The sequence below is a fragment of the Myxocyprinus asiaticus genome, chromosome 9, assembly GCF_019703515.2.
Source record: "Myxocyprinus asiaticus isolate MX2 ecotype Aquarium Trade chromosome 9, UBuf_Myxa_2, whole genome shotgun sequence".
In the NCBI taxonomy this organism is placed as follows: Eukaryota; Metazoa; Chordata; class Actinopteri; order Cypriniformes; family Catostomidae; genus Myxocyprinus; species Myxocyprinus asiaticus.
The window spans coordinates 32,024,046-32,042,760 of record NC_059352.1 but is presented as its reverse complement, the minus strand read 5'-3'; the positions used below and the strand labels follow the sequence as shown (position 1 = coordinate 32,042,760).

Genomic DNA, 18,715 nt, shown 5'->3' with positions numbered 1-18,715 from the left:
CAATTACTTATGAGAAATGTGTCGAGGTCCAGATAGAACCTTCACTCAGTCCGGACCCGGACCGAGGTCCGCCAATTGTGCACCTCTGTTTTAGAGCAAATGTCATCAGGGACAACTGTTCTTTTGCCCTTTCATCAAACAAGCACATAATCACCTGTAGCCATTTTCATTTATCCTGAAATTTTGACTGGTGTGTAAACAATTTTGTGACTTAGTGTTTACACAATGAGAAATGGTGTTAACTGAGTTCAGGCTTTGATGCCTTGAGTGAATTATTTTGAGTGCTTGTGCTTTCTAAATGAGAACATGGTTAAACCTGTGCAAAATTAGGGCATTTTTGTGCAGAGTTTTGCAAAAAATATTAAACAAACTTGAATACATGTGAAATCAGGTAAATTGTGTTTTTAGTTTTTAGAAATGTATTTGTTAGTAATGGTTAGGGGATTTGGACCTGTAGAATAGTTATAGAGTGTTAGCAATCGAGAAAGACTGTAATATCATTCTCTTGTCTTTCCCCTTATTTATTAATTTATTTCTCATATAGACAACTCTACACAGCTGTTGGCCCCACCCTCTTCTGCACAAGAATGTACAGGTTTGCTTTCTCTCTCTCTCTCTCTCTCTCTTCGAGTGGGCAACTGCTTAAGAGCAGGGTGGAGGTACCCTGATAAGAACATCTGTTAGCAATCATCTATCGGATGAGGTCATATTTTTCTGCCATATTGCACTATCCTGAGTTGAGCTTCGGGCTCAAGTGAAGGTATAATGTATGCAGTCCCATAGCAGGATGTGTGTGTGGTCTGGAGCGTCCATTTTGATGGGGGCACTCAAATATGTCTGTCCTGTGCTCCACCTTTCCATCAGCTTGATTTGGAATGCTGCCGTTTCCATGGAGAACAGCTCTTAAATCCAGATGGGTCAAATGTTTAAGGGCTCAAATCAGGGATGCCCGCTTCGACTGGATGAAAGGTCACTTGCAAATGAATTATGATTTCAAAAATATATTTATTTTGTAAATGGGCACTTGATATGACATATTTTCGGGAATGTCCTGCAGTGATATGTTATACTCTATCTACAGGGTTGGGAGGGTTACTTTTGAAATGTATTCCACTACAGATGGAGAGATACAGATTCTGTAGTATACATGCTGTAAAATGTCATTTGTAACGTATTCCGTTAGATTACTCAAGGTCAGTAACGTATTCTAAATACTTGAGATTACTTCTTCAGCGCTGGAAGATTTTTTCATTTGTTTTGACTATAAAAACTCTGCCAGTACAGTAAGACAAAATACACATGTTAAAAATACATTCTCTGAAAAACCTAAATATCTTATGCAGTGTTGTTTCTAAAACAAGATAAATCTAATTGATCTTGTTTTAAGGATTTTTAAGATATTTGTACAAGAAAACAATACAAAAATTATGATCAAGAATACGATACGAAAAAAAGAAATTATGATCCAATGTGAAATTTCTTAATAAAAAAATATAATCGTGCCTGGTAACATGTGCATGTAAAATGGCTAGAAATAGCATTTTAGCTTAGCATAAAGCTGACAATTTTTACACAAGGTGTATTTCTATTTCTTCTGCTCCAAACTTACTTCTCTGTCTGCTCGTATGAATGTAACACATCATAAGAAAGTGTTTCATCGCTGTTCATGTGCACTTTGGATCACATCATTTATATGTACACTACCGGTCAAAAGTTTTGAAACACTCATTCTTCATTATAATTTTTCACATTTTAGAATAATAGTAAAGTCATCAAAACTATGGAATAACATAAATGGAACTATGGGAATTATGTTGTGACTAAACTAAATCCAAAATAAATCAAAACTATGTTATATTTTAGCATCTTCAAAGTACTCACCCTTTGCCTAAAATTTGCAGACATGTACTCTTGACATTTTCTCATGAGGTATCACCCTGGGATGCTTTTTAAACAGTATTGAAGGAGTTCCCATCTATGTTGGGCACTTACTGGCTGCTTTTCTTTATTATTTGGTCCAAGTCATCAATTTCAAAAACATGTTTTTTTATTTTTTATTACATTTGTATTTTATAATGAAATAAATTAATATGTTGGCACAATTATATTTTTGTCTACAAAACTAATTTCAAACATTTAAGCATACACCTTCAGATCAAAAGATTTTTAAGATCGTGAGAAACATTTCAGTCAAGTGTTTCAAAACTTTTGACCAGTAGTGTATCAATGTTTTCCATCTGAAAGGACTAAATATTAAATGAAACAAATGACATTAAAAGTCAAAGTAATCTCTTCAGTAATCACAACACTTTTTGAATGTAACTGTATTCTAAATACCAATTATTTAAATTGTAACCGTAGTGGAATACAGTTACTTATATTTTGTATTTTAAATATGCAGTCCCATTACATGTATTCCATTACTCCCCAACCCTGTCTATCTATTACTATTTTAAACATCGTTTTGCTCATTTTAATTTGCTAATTTTGTCCATATTACATGAACAACTAAATGGAATATTTGTACTTTTAGAAACTGGGTGTAAATAGCACCTGCCACAACGTGTGGCTATTTGCACACCAATAGTCTGGTGGAAAAACAGAAATTGAAGACAAACAGCATCCCTAGTGTTGCTGCAGTGGTGTGGGGTGTAATGACAGGGTGGAAATACTTTTTTGTCAGTACGGATGACCCGAGTTCTAATCCGCCTTTTGACCCACTTTTTCCCATCCTGCTTCCTGTCTCCACTCTTAATATTTCCTTTAATACTACATATAATAAATAAATAAAAATGAATATAAAGGTTGATTTCCTAGCAATGATTTGGTCATGGTGAAGGTCAGGGAGTTGAGAGAAAGGTTTGATCCAGGTAAAATTAACCATGGTTTTACTATAGTAATATTGTAGTGACCATGATTTTTGTTTTAATGTTTCAAGTTTTAATGCAATTCACCATGGTGTTACTACAGTAATGTGGTGTTAATATAGTAACCATGTTTAATTTACTACAAATCAAATCAAATCACAAATCAAATCAAATCACTTTATTGTCTTTGATTTGACAATAAAGTGATTTGATTTGATTTGATTTGATTTGACAAAATACCATGGTGATACTATGGTTCCCGTAGTAAAACCAAGGTGATTTTTTTAAGGGAATGTAAGGCTTAGGTTTAGGGGTAGGGGTTGTTGTAGTGTGTCTGTGGGACTCTAAATAAACACAATAAACATGCTGCAGTGATGCCCCTGTATTTTATGTTAGTATTTCATTAGGGGTGCAAATAGTGAAGGCAAAAAGGTGATTAAAAACACTGAAAAAGAGAAATTGTGAGCAGTCACAGCCCCTGAAATATACACTCTGCCTCTTTATATTTTGTATCCTAAAATCTTGATGTTGATTAAAAAAAAAAGAAAAATAGACAACTTATGCATAAATTATCCAAATTCAATTGGGAAGTTAAGTGGCAGGCAAAAACAAAAATTCAACTAATTTTCTAAAAGATTAGAAACATTATATTTCATTAGTTGTCTGACCTAATCGTGTAATTATGGCTGGGAATCAATTTCAAAATCAATCAATTCTTTGATTCCCAGGCGTTGGAAATCGAAAGTCAACTCAGAATCAATTCCAATCAGGGATGCGACATGACCTTTTGATATTTATATTATCAGTCATAAAAAGTGTGAAGCATGCTTTAAACTGCATTGTTTATTGTATGATTTAACTTTGTATTCTTAAAACTTGATTCCATCAATTCCGAAAATCTGGAGGTGGAGTTAACAGCCCTGCATTTAATTAATTTCACTGTGAAAGTGAAAATAACAATTATTTTTTAAACAATTGTGAAGGAAACGTCAAATATATATTTTAGGGTGGTATTGACTGTTTCAAAAATACCAAAAGAGACCCACAATGTAGCTATTCAGCATTTTTTAGTTTTACACATGTGTTGCCATGTGTTTTAGGGTCAGGCCATGACAAATGGAAACACATTGTGGTAAATGGGTAATCCCTCTCTCTCCATCTTGCCTATTTGTTTATTTTGCATGGGTCATAACACCCTCTATCCTAAAACATTGATAGTCCATTAAGGAAAGACAGGTTTCACAAAGCAGCTCTGACATTTGGCAAGAGGCAAATCTACCCGTCATATTTCAGATGAGTGGGTATTTTAAGACAAAGCAGCAAGAAATATAAAAATAAGAGGAATAAAATATGGTAGAGGAAAAATGTGGGGGCAGAGAAAATTTCTCGGAGAGGAAGAAAGAAGAATTAGATGGGCTCCTTGAAAGAGAGAGAGAGAGAGAGAGAGAGCAGCTCTGCTGTCAATCTGGTCTGTCATTAGAGGTCTGCAACGATCAACCAACAGCTGCAAAGATCTTTTGCACGCTAGAATTCCTCTGTCCGTGAGAATGACGAAAATTTCTTCAACAAAAACTTTTCCATAAGGGCAAACTAAAGCATGTTAATTTACAATGTCAAAAATGTCAAATTACAGAAAAAATGAAGCTGATGGCTTCGAGAAGAAAACTTGGGAAATTAAACATCTGATCAGGATACGCCTATAATTGCAAGAAATTTTTGAGAAGAGTTTGTATACTTGCAGGATGTGTTTTACTGTCTAATGACGAATGGAGTGGTTTAGCAGACATGGAAGTTGTCTGATGTTCTGCTTACCTTTTGACTTATTTCTAAAACATCTGTGTCCAAAGTGGACACGTCAAGGGACATAACTGTGAAAAGAGATGTCCCAAAAATTTCATCCAGTCCTCGTGCATGATGAGTTAGTGTGAAACAAATTCCACTTCAGGTTCGAAAGTGAGTAAATGATAAAATCAGCAAATCAAAAAGAAGTCCTCAAGCATCAATGAATCAGCTCCCCACTATGAGACACTTGAAGATATTTTTTTTTTTTTAATTTACAAATCTCTATGGCAATAAAGGCAAAGGGGAAGCAAAACAGTTTTTGCAAATCCACTTGTTCGGGGGTTTTGGAGAGTGAGATGCAATCTGACTTTGGGAAAATATGGATCTCCTTTGGTTTATGACCGGTGTTAGAACTGTGTCAGGGCTTCTGGGGGGTCCCCAATGTTTAAAAACCCTTCACTTATATAAACCCTGCCAATTTCTAGATTTAAAATTTCACATAAAAGATCTTCCACAGTACTCATATTAGGCTAAGATCAGTTAATTTAACAAACCTGCGGGCCCCTCTGTGCTGCTTGCAGTAGTGGTTGGTGGAGCAATGGGAATTTCTGTTTAGAAAAAGAGAGCACAGTTAGTGAAGAAAAAATATAAGCATCAGTTTAATCAACAGCACAAAAACTGAATTTAAAGAAGATAATTTTACAATTCTCTTCAGAATGCAGATATAAAATATTGTTACTTATTTGTATGATGGCATTTCAGTGCCACGTAAAACAAAATAAAAAAAAATAAATTAAGTCATAACACTATGGGAATAAAGTCATAAAGTTTTAAAAATAGCCCCATAATAGGCTTTTTATGAGAATAAAGTCAGAACATTGCGAGTGTAAATTAGTAATATTTTCAGTCAAAGTTAAAGTTAGATTAAATTCATAATATTACAAGAATAAAGGCATAGCATTATGAGGTTAAAGTAGTAATTTTTTAAGAACAAAGTCGTAATGTTAAGAGAATAAAGCTATAGCATAATGAGATGTAACCATCCCTTTGTCAACCACTGGTTGCCAATATTACACCTTTAATCACCTAATGTACGCCTTTATTCTCATAATTTTGACCTTATTCGCAAAATAGTACTGCTTTAATCTTGTAATGACTTTTTTATCAAAACTTTATGACTTTATTCCTGTAAAGTCCTCTTATGAAATTATTCTCAAAATATTAACATTTTATTCTTCTAATGTTATGGCTTTAATCTCGAAATGTTAGATTTTTAATATTTTTATTTTAGCATTGCATTAAACACTGTCGTATATTTGAACCATTCAAACAATACGTTTTATTTTAGAAAACCCCAAGCCAACAGGTTTTATTTAAGAAAAACCTCAGCAGTGTGTTTTGAAGTTTTAGATATAGAATGCATCACTTCATACATGCGCCTAAAATTCCTCTTTTGCTGTTATAAAAACAGAGGGATACATGTCCAAGACTTGATTCTTTCATTCCTCCTTCCATTGGCCTTTCATTAATGGAAGGAAAAGTTATGTGTTAGCAAAGACCTTTTCATCAAAGTGATTTAATTCATAAAAGTGGTAAAAAAAAACAAAAAAAAAAACCTTTTGCTTTATCTAAACATAAATATAAAAGAAGAAACAGGAGTTAATGCCATGAGGACAAAAACAAGTGGACTAAAACAGCTCAAGCATACTAAGAGAAATATGAAGAAGTTGATAAAAGAATAGCTTTGTGGAGCTAGTGGACATGCATGCAAAAAGAGCTTTTTGAATGAAGAAAGAATCAAGTCTTCTGATAAAAAAAAGAAAAAAAAATTATCTTCATCATCTGGTAAGGCATTTATACTCATGTTGAACTGTGATCATGAGAAATGCACAGAGCCAAAATATGTTTTTGTTGCCTTTATGGATCAAGGTGCTTTTGCCAGTAAACAAGACTTAAGTAATGATATCGATCTGTAATGTAACTCATTCAGGATAACTTTTCATATCTCAAATCTTAAAATCATCATTAAAAAAAAAAAACAAAATAAAACACAATAATTTAATCAATAATGATTTGGACAAAAACATGTGCTATTGCAGTCCTTAAGAAGTGAACTGAACTATAGTTCATTAAAGAAAGTAACTTTTGTCTTTGGCAAGACGATGGGTACTGTACGATGATACACATTTTCTCCAAGTGGTCTTACTTTCTATATCAGCACTAAACATCTTGGGTTCTGATTGGGGAACATGGGAATGAGTTTAATGCCAGATTATATTACAAGCCTGTTCAAATTTTTTTATTGGATTGATTTATGATCTTTAGAATGAAAGGACATGATGGTATGCATTGCCAAGAATTCCTCCTGTTAAACTGAGCTTGGCATGGATTTAAATACTGCTTAAATTAATATGGGCTATTAAAATAAAAACAGATTATTTCACAATTATGAGAGAAACTAAATATTTTCAATTCAATTACCGGGATGTCCATCTTTCCAAGTTTCACACATCCGCACTTGTGACTTGCCAAGTAAAATCAAAGATATAGGAATCCAAAAGGTTTATAGATATAATTTATTCCATCGAGATACTTGCGAAAAATGTCTCCAGCATTATTCCTTCTTTCCCTATGTGCTTTGCTCAATATCAAAGCGTTGTTTCGTTGACAAAAACACTAACTAAACTGCTTGATTTTAAAATGCAAAAAATTCCAGTGTTGGTAAATGTGTTTTCTCCATTTATTTCCATCATTGAAGTATTTATTATTATTTATTTGTTTATTTTTTGTACAAAGATCTTAAGAATTGTCTCAACGATTTTGGCCATGAAGAAAAGAAAACAGAACTTAACGAATGCCAGGTGATAATCCTGTGCAATGACAAAGACATGGTTTCAAATATTTTCATGTTTCTCCATAAGAAATGGTTCCTACAGTCCTTTTGAAGACTTTGAGCTTAATATTTCATTGCATACTATGGACAGAAACATAAGTGCATAATGGCTCCTTGGGGATTTAAATGATAAAAAAAAAAAAGAGAGAGATCTTGTCATTGAGCGATCCACATACTTATGCAGGGGGCAATGGGTGATCGGCTCTGCTGGTAGCCTTTAGCACAACGGTTGCACGTGATACCCGTCACACCGTCTTTACAGGGGCATTGGCCTGTGGTTTGGTTACAGGTTTTGCCCGCGGCCCCCACAGGATGGCAATCACAGGCTGCGAGGAACAGAAGAAAAGAGGTAAAGAACACACGTGTGGGGGAAAAGCACATACATACATACAAAACATACATACAAAAAGCACTGATAAACAACAAAAAATAGCTTTAAGAGCCCAAGTTTGGGGAAATAGAGGGTGAAGTTTGACCAAGCAGTTGTGTGTTTGCGTGAAAGTGGTGACCGATTGATGTAATGGCAACAGTGTTGTCTGGTGACACAACAAGAGCATGCACACATACAAACACATACAAATTCAACATTAAGCCTGATATGATGGTGAATATTTCTAACCTTACCTCAAAAGGCAGTAAACTCAAATCATGAACACATTACACCTCACTAGGTAAAGCCTCTCTGAACTGCTATATCTAACAATATGTTCAGATTGATTCAGATTGATTATTTTGAATGTATTATATTTTATATTGTTTAAACTTAATATATATTATATAAAAAAATTAATAAAAAAAATAAAATAAAAAAAATTTTCTTTAACATATGCATTCTTGCACTTATGCCAATAATGTCTGTCACATTTCCTTCCTCCTGGGAGGTCTTACTCTAACATATGGCTCAGCGTCTCTCTCCACTTCTTAAACCATGTGAACAGATTGTATTGCCTTTGTGTCAAAACTCCTTTCAAGTCAGTTTTTGTCTCTTAATTTCCTACTGTGGGTGGTTACATTAAAGTGTTACACAAAAAGTCCAACCCCATTTACTCAATATTTTCCCCACCAACGATTAAGAAGTGACACTCTGTCAATTGGTTTACACCATAAATTAAGCCCAGAGAGTTTTACTTAAACTATATTTATTTTAAGCCTGTGCTTAGCACCAGTAAAGTCAAGTTACAGCCCAAGGTCAGAACTGGGCAGAGAGACAGCCACTCCCTGCGTGTCTGTCTCTTGTAGTTTGTCACTCTATTGACAATAAAGCAACAATTATGTCTTGTTCTTTGGAAGTGTGATTATGCAGAAAGTGGCCACACTTTGCCTCTCGCCACAAATGCTCAGTAAATCAACCTAAAGACTCAAAAAGCTCAAATGACTGACTCTTAGCAAATTAAACTGAACTGTTTGTCTGACCTGGATCATCTTAAATGGGAATACTCTCAATTCAAAAGTAGATAGAGAGATAAACAGAGAGATCGCAAAGAGAAAAAAGAGTCTATGTGGAGATACAGCAAGAAATGATGCATGTCAGTGCTTGGTGTCCTCTGCAGCTGATCTCAGTAAGTTATTGGATTTGCCAATTTTGTTAGCTTTCTGTAAACTCTTCTCATCTTATTTGATATATATATATATTGAGCATGTTTTGTTCAGTAAGGGGATTTTTGACCAGCTAGTCACTTAGTTAGGAACATCACGGCTATCTGTTAAGTAAACCGGTGGGATTCTCAATCAAGACATAAACATAATATTATATGCAATAGCAAAAATTCAAAAATAACCATCTGCTACACCAATTTTAATAACGATTTCACTTACTGTTTCAGTTTATAGTACTTAGCAAGTTAAGCCCTATTAAAAAGTTCATACAAAATAATGTCATTACGTTACTTCTTAGGCTTAGTATCGTCTCTGGCAATCTTGTTGAGCAATGTAATAACATTGGGTTGCATTTATCTTTGTGTAAATATGTCCTCAAAAACAGAAGTAAAAGCTGCACACAAACACTGTGACACATCATGTTTGTTTTTGTTTGAGGTAGTCACATAAAACTACCATGTAGCCACGTAACCGGAGACGTCACTGTTCGGATTTGAAGCCAGTGGAAAAGTGTGGCCGATTTACGATAGGCTTCAGATTGCCCTGGCCGTGAACCAGCCGAGCAGGCTCAGTACGAGAACAATTGCAATTTCGGTGGAAAAGGGCTAAGAGTGAAGTAGATGGCCCAGATGCACAACAACAAGAAGACAAGTACATCAGAGTCTCTAGTCTGAGAAACAGACCCCTTAAAGGTCCTAAAATGGCAGCTTCAATGACCATCTGCAACAGAGAAGAGTCATTGAAGGTGTCATTGCTGCAAGTGAAAGATTCATGGATGAACAGAAAGTCTGAAGAATACAGAATCTATTTAAATAGAAATAAAAATATAAAATTGTATCTCATTTTTTTGAGAGCCTGTATATGACTGTCACTTAAGGTTTACCTCCTTATTTTGTTAACAGATTTAAATGACTTTGTTCTTTGATTCTTATGAGTTACAAACTGACCAAGGTGCTAAACCCTTACATGGCAATTAACATAAATATCTTCAAACTTTAACTATCCTACAATGCATAATTGGTGATTTATGTTTCTGCCTTAACAATTAACAAATTATTTTTGCTTCAAATAAAATGTTTTAATGTCATTAACTAATATTAGAGCTTTCTGGTTTGGGTCAAGTCTGAGAAATATTTATTGAATATTTTTTTAAATGCCTCTGGAGAAAATTAATGGGGAATATCTCATACATATTTCCGTGGGTGCTCAGCCATTCCCGTGGATGCTCGAGCCCCAAGCAGTGACTGGTTCAGTGGTTAAGGCAAAAGCTTCTTAGAGATGGAATTAACTAAACCAAGTAACAGCATCATTGTACAATAATCCCAAAAACTGGTTGGACCCTTTTGGACAAAGTCAAGTCACACTTAAAGTCCTTTCATTGGATAAATAACAAAAAACCAAGCATCTGAAAACAAATTATACTAGACCTTTTCTTAGAACTAACTTCACATTCTTTAGCCATTGTTTTCAATTTCTTTTAACCAACTGGTGTATAGTTGATTTTTAGTGGATGTATGCAGCCAGTTCCACTTAAGTTTACACATGTACCCTTGCAGAGAAACCAAAGGTCTATTTCATCCCAGTGTTTCACAAAATTGAACAACCAGAAAACAGTATGTCCAAATACTTTTTGAACAAAATATCTATCATTTTATCATTTAAATCCTAACAAATCTTTTTTTTTTTTTTTTTCTGGTGAAATGTTTGCTTAAAAAATGTGTTTGTGCTGTCTTCAAAATAAATGTAACTGTGAGTGATATTTTGTTATATAATGCAAAGACATTCATTCTTAAGACATTTTTGTACCATTATACAGACTGTCACATTTCCATCCTTGTGAATTTATTGCGATTAAAGCTAGTGAGAGTGGCAAACATCAGAGAGAAAGATTCTGTTAGATAAAATGGCATCTGCCAAATAATTGTAAAAATCCGATTGACTGAGACTGACCACACTTGGGCTGCAGGTGTGCCTTACAAACATTTCAGCTTCTGCTGCCTGGAAACAACCTTTCAGGAGAGTGTTTAAGTGGTTGTCCACTTAGCAATGAAGTGGTGGTACTACACCAGATGTCAGGGGTAGATATGGATACGTTTTCCTCTTCTCTTGTCCCTTACTACTGGTAATAAAAAAAAAACACTCCCGTGTCCCTGGTCCTCAAGAAACAGGCTGAGAGTTTTGAGTGTGTTAATATACAAACCCAAAGGGCCTGTTTTTTATTTTATTTTTATTTTTTTTCTGACAATCAAGCTTAATTGGTGAGGCTTTGAACCTTTGTAAAAGTCTCACTCCTCCTATAAGAAGCCAAGGTCAGCTCATATGCAGAGAAAGGTTTCTCACCAACAAAAAGTGGTTGATAAGAGCATGTTATCCATTTTAAAGAAATCTGTACATGGCAGCTTCACTAGAGCAGATTGCACAGACCCTTTCCAACATAAAGTACAGTTCTGGAACTTTTTCTTAAGGAACTTTCTAGATGAGAACTCTTAAGAGGAATTGCACAACCGAGAAGTGTTTTCCCTATTGTATTCGCACACAAAGGAACCCCCTAGTGATGTAATTTAGTTTTGACCACGTTGCTTGCACGCACTATTCAATACCAACACAACATCAACAACACTGATGGAGGATAGGAGCTACACTTTATTTTGGGGCTGTTTTACACAAACTGACAAGTGTACACTACACAATTGCAGTCGGCGCCCTGCGACTCACAGTCTGGTTTTTCATCATGTTAGTGTGAACATTTCAGGGCCCATATTCACAAAAAATATTAAGGCTAAAAGTAGCTCCTAACGTGGAAATTTAGGAGCAACTCTTAAACATTAAGGGCGTCACTCCTAATTTTAGGACTTGTAAAATTTTCATCTAAGAGTAATTCATGAAGCATTTTAATGCTAAAAGTAGCTCCTAAACCCACAACAGCTATAGAAATCGTCCAGAGGACTTCTAAATCCTTAAGAGTGACAAATTAAATGAAGTATGGCTGCATTCGTCAATCCACATTAAAAACAATATTACTATGACATTGACCTTTAAAAAATGTATCGCCTGAATCGCGATGGTGTTTTCATTATTGTAAACTTAGTTAGAGATGCAGTTACCTCTCCCACAAATGGAAAAAAAAAAACAATTACACCGGAGATAAAGTTTTTGACAACTCTGCGCTCCCTGGCCACATAAAAATTAAACTGTGTAGCATGGATGAATTGGGAATTTTTGTCATCCGTCAGCAGAATCATCTATCAAACTATATATGCATATAATTCTCCAGACCACACAGCGTCTGACAATTCATAGCATATCTTTTTCCTGTGGATGCGCTTCCTGCAGAGAATCTATCTATCTATCTATCTATCTATCTATCTATCTATCTATCTATCTATCGATCTATCTATCTACACACACACACACACATATATTGTTGTCTATCTTAGCTGCCAAATAGCGGTTCCCTGTCTACCAATCACTAAGTGTGATTTAAAAGAGCACGCTAATAAAACATGACATCATCCATAGCAATGAGGTCAACTCCACCTCACTCTTATCTTAAGATTTCCTTACTAAAACTTGCTCTTAGCTGTTTTGTGAATAGGTTTTAAGCAAAAACTCCTAGCTAGGAACTCTCTGGAGAACTCCTAGTGGTAAGATAAAAATCTTATGGGCCCAGGACTGCAGTGTATCAACTTCACGACCATTCATCCCCGACTGAGACCATGTGTACTCCTGGTACTAAGATCAGTTTTGGGTGATCCGATCACAAATGTACAAACAAGACATCACCGTTACACCTGGTCATCTCTTTTGACCATTTGTGTTCGGATTTCAAGGAGAGAGTCTCTGATTTAATGAGGACATGAAATTACTTTGTTCTTCATGCATTTGCTATTTTAAATTTTCTGATTGTACACATATTTCCCTTTAAATCCGCATGGAACCGGTGAAAAACTGGGCATATCAGCTGCCCTTAGCGTCATCCCATTTCAAACGGATCACCAAAAATGCATCTAAAAATTAAGATAATTAAATTCATTCACAAACTCACCCAGTTTATCCTTTATAACATGTCAAAAAACATGAAAGAATGGCTTTTTTTCACGCTTTATTGTCACCATTTGCAAAGGGAAAAGAAATTATGAAAACAGCTGAAAATAATACAGCGTGTATGGAGATGTGAGTGAGGTTTAATTTAATTTTCAATTTTTTTTTTTTTTTTTTGTCTCGTGCTACCCAAATCTTGCTCTCCTCTTTCAATAAAGATGACAGAACAGCGCACGGCCATTTTGCTATTTGCAAAAGGAAACATGTAAGAAAATTTTTTGAAAATAATAAAGACAATGGGTAGGGAGATGTGGGTGAAGTTTTACTGTATTTTTCAATTGTTTTTTGTCTTCTGCTTCCTAATACCTTGCCCTCCTCTTACGCTCTCTCTATATTTAATTGACTGTGGCTCATTGTCCATCTCTCGCTCGTCAGGACAGTGCGCACACCTGACGACAAGACGTCTAGATATCAAGCAGTTTTGAAAACTGTCACAGCGTCTGGTCTCATCTCGGCCTGTCGCAGGAGTGCGCACACAACAAGACCATTTGTTATGAGATCCGAGACTTCTCGTCGCAGACCAGTTGCCGACTCAAAACATCAAAGGAGACGAGCTTGAGTCATGCAGTGTACACTAGGCTTTACAGCCTTTAAACTGGGTGCGTGAGCCGATGCTTATGAGAGATTAAGCGCTCAGCCTATTTTAACCATTCAGCCAACACTGAACTCAGTGGAAAACTTGTTGAAAATGCATTATAAATCTATTTCTCAACACAGTCTTTTACAATAAAGGCTTATATAACTCAACATAAAATGCTGTACTGAACTACTTACTCATTGACTTTAAAAAGACATCACAATGCAGTAACGTATGAAACACTTTCCTCATGTAAAATAGATTTCATGACGGTTGTTTATAATAGATTTCAATTACCCACTCTCGATAAACATCTTATTATTTATGTCTGTTATCCCAGGAAAAATTCTGTGTAGTCATACAGAAATCACTTTATTTTCTGTATAGTCACACAGTACAGATTCAATGAAAACTCAAACCGCATTTCCCCTTAAAGTCACGCAGCAGCGCTGCTCACCCCTTGCACACACATAATATGTGAAACAGACAATACTCTTTGAAAACTTTGTTGGTTTTGTTATTTCTGTTATTAGCACAATCCTCTGAGTAGCAGGCTAGCAGCTAAAAGTTTGTTTACTCATGGCGGCTGGCAACTCTTCGCATTTCTCATTGCTTTGTGCATCATACGTGTTTAACCAATCACAGGTTGTAGCACCTCCCACAGTCCCTCTTCTCCCAAAAAGTAACCCAGGAGCTAAAAAAGTCCTTCCAAACGGCTAAGAGGAACTATAGTTCCTCATGTGCGAAAATGGCGAAAAGTAGTAGTGGGAAAGGGCCTCAATAATGTGAGAAATTTAGATCCCTGCCAATCGCTTACCATAAAGATGTTGTTTGATGTCTGAGCTCCTCTCCTCCATTAAAAACAGCATGTTGAGAGTCAGTGGGGTAATTTGTGTGTTGCTGGAGGTTGGCCAGCTCAGCCCAGGCTTGATATCGCAGTGATTACTTTCTGCGCTGGCTCTCAAAAATTTCTGAAGCTAACAAAGGTTAGAAAAGATTAGTGCAGCTTCTCGCTAGACTCTACTGAGTGTTTTTCTGACATCTTGAGTGTCTGTTTTTGCTTAAATTCATGTTTTGGGGTGTTTTTTTCAAAGACAGAAAACACTGTTTTTTGAAACTGTAGGCATTAGCATAATTATGTGATGAAATTAAGGCTGTCACTCCAAGGACCACAACTGGCTCTTTGTCAACAAATGTTTGCCAAAGTTGTCTTTTTACTTTCTACATTCTCATCTAATTGAAACCAGTCACAAAAGAGGTAGTTTTTTTTTTTTTTTTTTATCAAATTAGAAAAGTGAGATAATGTAAAACAACGTTTCAAATCCCTAACAGAAGAGTTATTTGTGATTAATAATAGCACTGTTTTGTGACACTGCAAGACACATGTAGAAATAAAAGGAGTAATAGTGTAAACGTGCCCAAAATTACCACACAACTCTCGTTGCAAACATAAACCCTACTTTAGTTTTTGTACTGACCTTCTGAGCTAAGTTTTTCCCACAACCCTAATGAGGATGGGGAGTAAATGAGCCTCTTATTTTGTCTATTTGTATATAAACCCATGGCAACCACACACTGCTCAACTAAAGGCACATTTAGCTTGACTGGCTAACATCGTGCTTGGGAACTGAGAGTGATGTAATCCTCTATAGCTTGCTAGTTCTAAGAGCTACAGTACAAATACATATAAACTCAATCATGTCATATAATACTGAATCAAGATTCCAAGCTACCTTTCTAACCACAATTTTATGAGCTATTAACAGCCCACCCAATGGTCTGGAATGGCTGACAATTTGCAGAGCACCGCACACTTATATGATCAAAGCATGGCTTACTGTATTCAAACTAAATGACTTATTTACCAAATCAAATCAATTTCACTCTAAAGTCACTCACTCCAGTTGCCAGGAGAGATGACGGGCCAAATATTTCCTTAGACGACTAAAGGAAACTTATTGAGTAATGAGATGCACCTTGCAAAGCATAGCTGCTTTTACTTTGCCTGTTTACAGTGTGGTTTATGAAGGGTGACTCCACAAATCAGAGGCCTGAAGCATCATCAGAAGCTTTAACCTCTAACACACAAAATAAATTTCAGTCTAACAGTGTGCAGTAGACTTTCTCTGCATCATTCATTATATAGTTTCAAAACATAAGAGAGCAGTGTACACTACATTAGTTTAGCAGTGGTTTTTAAAGTCAAATAAATAAATAATAAAAATGAAATTCTTACAGACACATTTGACAATACATTGGTGCATAAATGGCTATAAATATTAATATTAAACCGTATTTTGCCTTATTTTTAAATCAAAAGTATTGTCAGTCGATTCAATTTTTGGTAGTTAATCGCAGATTTTGAAAGTGCTGAAATCTGACTCTATATATACTTATTTTCCTGTCAAAATGAATTTAATTTCTTTTTAGGAAAGTAAACAAAGCAATATGTAACGATATAATGTTTTATGAAATCTCCTAAACTCTCATTCTCCATAATACTAATCAGCCAGCAGACTGTGGCTATCTGCTTTGTTACAGCAATAATGCGTGAACCCGCATTATTGATTCGCATCAGGGCATAAACGCCAGCGCCACTTCATGAAAAGTGCTTGCAGACAAAAATGTCTCATTCTGCGTTTTGGTGATAGTTAAGACTTGCCGTGCATCTGTGGTAAATAAATTCCACTTTACATAGGCTTAAAAATACTTGCTTTCTATTACAAGTCCAATCTTGTTTTGTACAACAAATAGTGTTAAGAGCTCCATTTTATCACTGACACGGAATCGCTGTAGTGTGTGTTTCTGGCGTGTGTCCGTCAGAACAAAGACTCCAGGCGGACACATCACAAAGGTTCCGCCCTCCCAACCAGTGTTTATGCTCTTAAATTATGCTTTATTAACGGTAAATGTGTTAATCTCAATGAAGAATAATTTACACGTTAAACTTTTTTAATTAATCTCATGCGTTAACCCGTTCATTTTGACAGCTCTATTAAAAATATACGTTTGTCCTTATGACAATGTGATTATTAAGCTGTTTTCATAGTTAATTGTTATAGAGCAGTGGTTTTTAAAGTCTTAGACCAAAAATGAATAAATTAAAAAATAAAAATAAAACAGCAGAACATTCTGGCCATTTATTGTTTATCAGGTATTGTCCTGTAATGTTATATTATCAAAATGAATCATATTTCAGGCATTGGAGCAATTCACCAATCATGATCAATATCCTTAAATGCTCATTAGACAGTGCGTCATACACTGGTGCGTAAATGGCTATAAATATATCTATTTATATGAAATATTATTATTTATATTATTTCCATTTTTTTCATTAAAAATACATGTTTGTCCTTATGACAGTTTGATTATTTAGCTGTTTTATTGCCTATTTCTGATCAGCTTGCATCACATGGGCCAGTCTCTGTCATTCTCTGTGCCTCCCCTGACATGCTCTGGCACCCCCCAGTTGGAAAACTGTGGTTATACTGTAGAGTATGCTGTAATTAAGCAATATCACACTAGCAAAAGTGCTATTGTAATGAATATCAGCATGGCTGTGATTTGGGGGTTTGCACAACACAGACAGTTGGAGTGATACAAACAGTAAAGCGCCCCAGTGCTGTCATACTATATATATCAACAGGACCACGCTTGTCCAATCAGATTAGAGGGCCGAAACTAACTATTGTATAGTTGCCACCATTACACAGCTCTAAATAAGTGTGTGATGACTTGTTAAAAGAGAAGTTAGGTGGAAAACATATTAAATTAATGAGTGTGAGGGGAGTGAGGTGCTTTAATTTACAAGCCTACTGACACATTCATTAACTTGCAATGCATCCCAATTTCAGTTTTTGAAAACATTTTCTTTGGCCAAAATTAAATATCATACTTCATATCATTTTTCACTTTTTGTTAATTACCACACGTTTTTTTGTACAACTGTTTTGATGTAAGTTAATACAGCCATAAAACTTGGACAGTGTTTGATTGTAATTACATTAGGGGATCTAACTCTGGCAAATTTCAGAATAAAATAAAACAAAATGGCATGTTTAAGCTGCAGATTGGGTAAATCATCATGAAATATGTTTTCAATACTATTTCAAGTGAAGCAACATTTGATTTGAGGGAGTCAGCCTGGACTAACAGGAGGTCTCCCTCTCATTTGAAAAGTGCCATTGTTTTCCTGTATTTAAACCTGTAATTTGTAGCTTGTGTAATCTATTAGACCCAAAAGGAACTGACATAATGATCCAATCTAGTAAGTAAAATAATAGAATATACAACAGCAGATGAGAGCTCTGTATTAATGCACGGGTAATTAAATTAAATGAAAGAAAACAAATGATAATACAGGCCATAAAATAATGATATAGATTATGCCTATTATGATAATAGTAACAGTGCAGAAAATGTTGCCTATTAAAAATAGCACAAAAGACTGATGAGGCAAATTTGAGGCAAATTTAAGAAAAATTACTTCACCAGAACCAAACGTGGATGACTGTTGCAAAAAGCAAGAAAACAAGGAGAAATAGCAGAAATGAGCATGCAAAAGACTGCAAACATTTAGGTGAACAAAGCACAGGGTCCGTCTTTCCAATCACTTCACAAAGCTTGGAAAAGTTGCCATCTTCAGCAGATCTCTCCATAATGAAATGCATAAGGAAAGGTTCTCATTAGCTGTGGGTCAAAATGATGCATTTTTAATTTAGAACTGATTGTCCCCCAATGTTTCATTCAATAATACACAATTCATTTAATTAATGTTTTGTAGCTATTTGTTTAATATTCCAGTACAAATCTAAAGAGTATGCAGCTAATTATCAGTGTTTTAAAATTTTCTTTACTATTAAAGGCTACTCGAAGTTTGATTGAATCCATTAGTGA

At 35.2% G+C, this 18,715-nt stretch overlaps 2 protein-coding genes across 2 annotated transcripts in view; one reads left to right on the top strand and one right to left on the bottom strand.

The window, feature by feature from the left end:
- The window catches only part of LOC127446593 (netrin-1-like), an 87,946-nt gene that overhangs the window by 12,294 nt on the left and 56,937 nt on the right, over positions 1-18,715 (bottom strand). The window contains exons 3-4 of the mRNA XM_051707639.1: positions 7,719-7,868; positions 5,204-5,257 (exon numbers count right to left, since the gene is read on the bottom strand). Of these exons, the coding sequence (XP_051563599.1) occupies positions 5,204-5,257; positions 7,719-7,868 (204 nt within the window). The remainder of the gene's footprint in view (positions 1-5,203; positions 5,258-7,718; positions 7,869-18,715) is intronic.
- LOC127446598 (syntaxin-8-like) overlaps positions 1-18,715 on the top strand; it is a 144,858-nt gene that overhangs the window by 100,510 nt on the left and 25,633 nt on the right. The gene's annotated exons all lie outside the window — the stretch shown is intronic.